Here is a 6,566-nt window from a genome sequence, read left to right as displayed (position 1 = left end):
AAACCTTACATACTTTTCTCAAGCGATTAATATTGAGCGTGTAGCTTGCAATCGAAATCCATAAATATGTATCACGATCCAAATACCACAGTATATATTGAACTTGTAATAAGCGCTTRAAGTGTATTATATGGATTGGAATGAATTATATTAATTACTGCTCAAAAGTATCAATAAATTGCCAAATTGAAAAGYTTTTATTTTTCCASTTTTAATTCTAGAGATAGTTTAATCAGTTGTTACTATTTCACGAGATAACCGATCATGCAAGACTTAGCTCCGACTTACTTCACACATTATTATTCATTCATTCATTTACCAAAAAATATCTTGTTGATACCGTGTATATGTATGATCTAAGATAATCGTCAATATCTTTTTAATATATGTACTTAAAATTTSTCATTAACTAAACTTTTTGCTTTAGCAATATGGCAGTAACAAATTWTTTTATTGCGCAGCAACCCTGATAGAATAGTTTCAAAATCAACTGTTTTATGTTTATGGTGAATTGCCGTCAAAAGAAGAACAAGAACGCTGAAATTTAGACGCTGGTTGTAAAAGTGCGGATTTTTATAATAAACTAAACAAAGAAATAAAGAGAAAATAGATTAATTAAAACGAACAAATAAGGGGCATGCGACCAACAGAAGTAAAATTAAACAATCCGCCCGAGGATGCTATATCTGCGGTAAAATTTGGCCCAAAAACTAACCAATATCTTATCGCATCTGCCTGGGATGGCACGGTCAGGTTCTACGACGTCGTCAACAATGCCATGCGCCAGAAGTTTGTCGAGGATATGCCCGTTATGGATGTTGCATTCATGGTAAATAGTTAGTGAGCTAATAATATATATCAAGAAATATTTATGTTACGTATAATTTTAGGACATAGTGCATGTCGTAAGTGGTTCACTGGACAAACAATTACGTTTGTACGATGTAAATACGCATACCGAAAGCATTGTTGGTACGCATGATGATGCTGTAAGCTGTGTTGAATATGCTGAATCTGTAAATGGCATATTGACTGGCAGTTGGGATAAAACAATTAAATTGTGGGATATGCGGGAGAAACGTTGCGTTGGCACYTTCGAACAGAGCAACGGCAAAGTGTATTCAATGTCTGTGAATGATGAGAAAATCGTTGTGGCCACGTCCGATCGCAAAGTTCTGATTTGGGATCTGCGAAAAATGGAAGAATATATGATGAAACGTGAATCATCGCTCAAATATCAAACACGTTGCATTCGACTGTTTCCAAATAAAGAGGGGTATGTGATGTCTTCAATTGAAGGACGCGTTGCTGTAGAGTATTTGGATCCTGATCCAGAAGTACAAAAGCGAAAGTTTGCTTTCAAGTGTCACCGRAACAAAGAGGATAGCATTGAACATATTTATCCAGTAAATGCAATTAGTTTCCACAACGTTTATAATACCTTTGCGACGGGCGGATCAGATAGTTTGGTGAACATATGGGATGGTTTTAACAAAAAGCGTCTGTGTCAATTCCATCAATATGACACKTCTATCTCATCGCTAAACTTCAGTCATGACGGTAGCACATTAGCTATTGCCTGTTCATATATGGATGAGTTTGAGGAACCACCTGCCAATGTGCCAAATCCTGTTATTTATGTGCGTTATGTAACTGATCAAGAAACTAAGCAGAAATAAATTATAATGGATACAAGTCTTGTTATATGATAATTTTATGAAATTTTAATGGAATGCTCTAATACTGGTCCATTTGTTTGAATATGCTGTAATATTTATACCCACATCGCACTTTTATTTGAAAATATATGTTTGGCTTTTGGAGTAACGCCGACTAACATAAGTTGCATCTTTGATATTATTTCATTTCTATTAAATTTTAAATTACTGATGTGTTATTTGTAAAATAACGAGATTTAAAAAACTCATTAACTTTTCTATATTTAAGAGCTACTTCTCCTTTTTGTGTTCTATTAGGATGTGYTTCCAAAAATGTCATTTTTATTTATTGTATAACCACACGATTCTTAGTTTATGGGTTCCTTAGTGTTTAAATAAGTTAAGCATCCACCCACTCTACTCTGGAAAAGTGGCGCACCCTAATAAGACAGCTTAATTCACCACAGCTGATGACACCAACACAACTCACCATACGTATAAGCTCACTCATCAAAAAGGATGGACAAGGAGAAAGCAGATACAATTCGTTCTAAACAATCCTTCTGCACAACATTACGCTCTTCACTGCACCGAGTCAACACCTTCCGTATATTTACATCGATCGGATGAAACTTGCGCGCTGCGTTAAGCATTTGATTCAAYCGAGGTCCTGCACGTCTTTTTTCTCATCTGGTCTCCTCGCCGTGAAATTTCAATCRCACGTTCCCATGTAGTGAGTGCATTTACATTGTTTTATACACATATCCAAGTTTAAATGTAAAATAAAGTTACCAGTCTTTAATTAAATGCATATACACTCAAACCAACAAGTGTTTTTTTTTCTTGCCATCGTTTTAAACACTTAAGAGAGAGAAAAATCTTATGGTCCCTTCACTAGCAAATTGTTGAAATTCAACTTCCATTCATTGCACAAGCTCATGTACTTGAAAAAACAAAAACTCAAAATTATATAGATTCTGTGTAATATATAAATGTTTTATTTATCTAATTATAYAGTAAGCAGTAGTATGTTTTCCAAACAATATATGATTTTAATCCTACTTTCCATTCTATGGCACTTTTTACACTTTAAACATTTACGGATTCTCCAATTTTGATATTTTAGTCGCAATATTTGCAGATTCCGTTTTGATTTTTTTCTTAGTTGTAGTTTTATGCGTTGATGATGGACATATTTCACGATTTAAGCATTCCGAACACTGCGGCCGCAAAGCTTTACAAACTGTTTGTCCAAAACCAACTAGCAAATGATTTACATCTTGCCACATKTCTCGTGGAAGCCACGACTCCAGTCCCTCACGAGTCTGTTCAGGTTCTTTTGTAGGTTTAGGTAACCATTTAAGGCGATTTGCTATACGATGTACATGCACGTCAACGCCAATACCGGTTACTTGATTCCATGCCGTTGCCATGCATATATGAGCCATTTTTGGTCCTACACCGGGCAAAGTTTGGAGCTCTTTACTAGTGCCAGGAATGTCACTGTCGTATTTATTTACAATCACTCTCGAGGCTAATTGCAAATATTTGGCTTTGTTCTTGAAACAAAAATTAATTAATATCCTACAAATTAATTTAAGTTAAATCATTTTTTACTTTATAGAATGAAACTGGTTTTAATAGTTCTTCAAGTTTTCCTGTTTCTATGYCTATCATGGCTTGTGGTGTTAAACCACTACTTTTAAGCCGCCGCATTGCTTCGTAAGTRATTTCATCTTTCGTTTGACTTGAAAGCATAAGAGCCACAAGCTTTTGGAAGCGTTGTGTCTATTAAAATAAAATATTAGTTTTTAAAATAAAGTCATGATGTTAAATTTATATAAATATACTTTTTCATCTGCCTCATCATCGGAACATTTGTGACATCCCATTGTGTCTACTGGTGCTGCCGCATCMGCACGCATAGCTCTAATATTTTCCAAAATAAGACGCCAATTTTGCGGTTCCCATTTGTKCTGACTTTCCGTTTTAGCATTTGCTTCTTCCGAATACAACTTCACATCTTTAATTTCAGCGACATTTTCTTTAATTTTACCGCTTTGAAGTTGATTGCTATTAGTTAGAGCATTTACTTTAATTGGTTTTCTGATCACTGAGGTGGAAGTTGATTTTTCCGATTTGACTGGCACTTCCGAACTTTTTAGTTGGCTCTTGGTGTTTTTACGTTGWTGTCTGGTTTGGACGGGTGAGAAAAATGGTGATTTTACGGCATCTTCGATGTCCTACCGCCAACAAATAGTCCGTTATTCGCAAAATGTAAAACTAAAATCACAAAACATATACTCACCTGAACTTTAGCACCTCGAACAACTCGGCCCTTTTGGGATAGTTTCTTCGCTAGTGCTTTTGTTGTTACACCTTTTGCACTCATTGCATAAAATTTTCAGTTTTCGTTAGAGCGAATATAGCAAATTGTTTTCCCGGTCATTTGAAGGCGTTCATCGGTCACAGTGATAATATAAGGTACGCTTGTACAGGCACTTGCTCTGCACTTCTTCTTCTTTTTACGATTAGATAGATTCACAATGTTCTAAAACAATTTATTATACAAATGCAATCTTCGCAGGATTATTGCTTATTAACGCCCACCATAACACTTTTCTTTATTCTAAAATGTGTTTTGTCTCTCTTAAACTGATTGAAGGGAAAGAAAAAGTATGTATTCACATACAGGAARCATTTCATTAAAGCATGTTAAAAAATTTTCCGTTGTATTTCTTTTCATTTATTATTATTACTTTCGTCATTTTACATAAACACATATATGTATAAAGCAAACAAATTTAAAAATCAGTTTCTTTCTTCTAATTGCAACCAGAAATCATAGGGAGTTGTAATTAAACCGTTAAAATTTTTCGATAAATCTGGCAACGAGTCACCCGGACCTAAAGTAAAATTGAAATTTTGACAAAGTGATGCAGTCAAAAGAAATAGCATATTTCGTGCAAATGTTTCTCCCGCGCAAAGACGTTTTCCTATAAAACAGTTAAATAGTTACATTTATAAAAATTAAATGTAAAAGCAGTAATTGCCGATCCTTACCAGCGCCGAAAGGAAGTGACACATCCTTCTTCAGCGCAAGCTTTCCGTTTTCATCCAGAAAGCGTTCYGGTCTAAATGTTTGTGGATCACCCCAGGTGCGTTCATCAACATGGAAAGCATACAAGCTAGGCACAACAATTGTATCCTAAATAAAATTCATGTAAGAAATGCACTAAATAATTTATTGAAATAAAATGTAAAATGCATGAAATACCTTTGGTATCTTGTAGCCCATTAGCTCCGTGTCCATCAATGCTTTGTGCGGTACATCGGATGGCACTAACGTCTCAATTCTCAAGCCCTCACGTACAGCAGCTTCTGTAAAGTGTAAATTCTTTCTATCTTCAAGTGTGGGCAAACGTCCTCTACCTACAACCTCATCTATTTCCGCTTGTATACGTTTCATCACTTCCGGTTGAAGAAGAAGGTGTTGTAGCAAAAATGTCATTTGTACGCCAAGCGCTGTAAACGCAGGGAAAGCAAAATCTATCAAACCCATTATGAATTGAGTGCGATAATAAACATCCACTTGGTGATCCGCATGCTCGAGCTTCATTTGTTTAATATATAAATCGAGAAAATTTCGCTCACTACACTCATCATATGTGGCAATATGTTCATCCACAATTTTTGCGAAATACTCATAAATAAATTTATTTGCCTCCGTCAAAACATCATAGGCGCTCCATTTAGGAAATACATAGCGAATCCATGGTATTACAGATARCATTTTTCCATAATCATCACCGTTGCGCTGAAATTGCATACCCATTTTAATCAATTGCAATACCTCGCCCTGCTCTGAACGTGGCCGTCGCTCATTCATCATGATGTGAAAGAAAGAGTTGTATGTAAATGGGCTAAATAGATTTGGCACACAAACTCTATAGCCGCCGGGTTTTGATATTTCTCGTTCATGCGTATAACGTGGACCATTTCGAATAAGATCTAAAAGATCAGTTATCTCCTCTTGGATAACTGATTCAAGTTCAGCGTAGCGTCGACCAAAACCAAAATCACGAAGATAGCGTAAAATGAAACGACGCTGTTCTTTCCATACTGGACCGTCGCGGAAGAAGATGCCTACAAATAAAGGAATATGAAGTTATGTAAGTACATTAACCTACTCGTATTATTAATCTACTAGTTACTGCYTTAAATAGTATGCTGAAATATTTCCTTTGTTTCTCTACTGATTGCATAAATCGCGTTAATTCCCTATTTATTATCGATTTGTTTATCGATTTATGTGCTCTGTAAAAGAAGTCCGTCCATATGTTGCAATTTAAGCACCATAAATGAACTAATTTGCTAGGGAAAGATCATATTATATATACATACATACATGTACATAAATATACGCAAAAAACGCAAACATTTGAGTACTTATGTATTTAAATATGAACAATCACATTATTTGAAAGAAGTATTTAAAAATTGGTTTGTAGTGATTAGCGAACGTACATGAATGTATTCATATTTTAAAATATGTATTTTTATGTGTGCGTACATACATATATTCATAAGTATATTTAATTTAAAATGTTTAATTTCTCTTGTGTATATTCCTGCTCCCTATCTTTGCGTATGTCACCATCAATCATTCCATTGACATTATTTTCAGCAGAGATGCACTTTAGACTCAATTATAGTTTATATTTTTGTATAGTGAACGACAGTAGGGTTATATATAAGGCACCGAATCAAATTTATTACAATTTTAAAATAAAAATTACAAAAATTTTGGCGTATAATTTTAATCATAAAAAATTAACAATAAAAATAAAATATTAAAAAACAAGAATTTGATCTATAACCATGCAAAGAGACTGTAAAGTAAAACAA

At 34.5% G+C, this 6,566-nt stretch overlaps 3 protein-coding genes across 3 annotated transcripts in view; 1 reads left to right on the top strand and 2 right to left on the bottom strand.

The window, feature by feature from the left end:
- The first annotated feature begins 637 nt into the window (after nt 1-637).
- Nucleotides 638-1,845, top strand: LOC108975209 (mitotic checkpoint protein BUB3). Its single transcript, XM_018943554.1, has 2 exons — nt 638-829; nt 891-1,845. Exons 1-2 carry the CDS (start codon nt 638-640, stop codon nt 1,677-1,679), a joined length of 981 nt encoding a protein of 326 aa, XP_018799099.1. The 3' UTR covers nt 1,680-1,845.
- A 784-nt stretch (nt 1,846-2,629) lies between these two features.
- Nucleotides 2,630-4,249, bottom strand: LOC108975208 (endonuclease III-like protein 1). The gene is made up of 4 exons (XM_018943553.1): nt 3,967-4,249; nt 3,509-3,901; nt 3,276-3,446; nt 2,630-3,217 (listed from the first exon to the last, which is right to left on the bottom strand). The coding sequence occupies exons 1-4, from the start codon at nt 4,048-4,050 to the stop codon at nt 2,756-2,758; spliced, it is 1,110 nt and encodes a 369-aa protein (XP_018799098.1). The 5' UTR covers nt 4,051-4,249; the 3' UTR covers nt 2,630-2,755.
- An 88-nt stretch (nt 4,250-4,337) lies between these two features.
- LOC108975207 (probable cytochrome P450 304a1) overlaps nt 4,338-6,566 on the bottom strand; it is a gene marked incomplete in the record, with an annotated part of 3,273 nt that continues 1,044 nt past the window's right edge. The window contains 3 exon segments of the mRNA XM_018943552.1: nt 4,338-4,654; nt 4,722-4,866; nt 4,936-5,804. Of these exon segments, the coding sequence (XP_018799097.1) occupies nt 4,470-4,654; nt 4,722-4,866; nt 4,936-5,804 (1,199 nt within the window).

Source organism: Bactrocera latifrons, unplaced genomic scaffold, assembly GCF_001853355.1.
Source record: "Bactrocera latifrons isolate USDA-ARS-PBARC rearing strain unplaced genomic scaffold, ASM185335v1 scaffold_627, whole genome shotgun sequence".
Lineage (NCBI taxonomy): Eukaryota > Metazoa > Arthropoda > Insecta > Diptera > Tephritidae > Bactrocera > Bactrocera latifrons.
The sequence above is the reverse complement of the archived record's forward strand: the minus strand, read 5'-3'. Positions and strand labels throughout refer to the sequence as shown.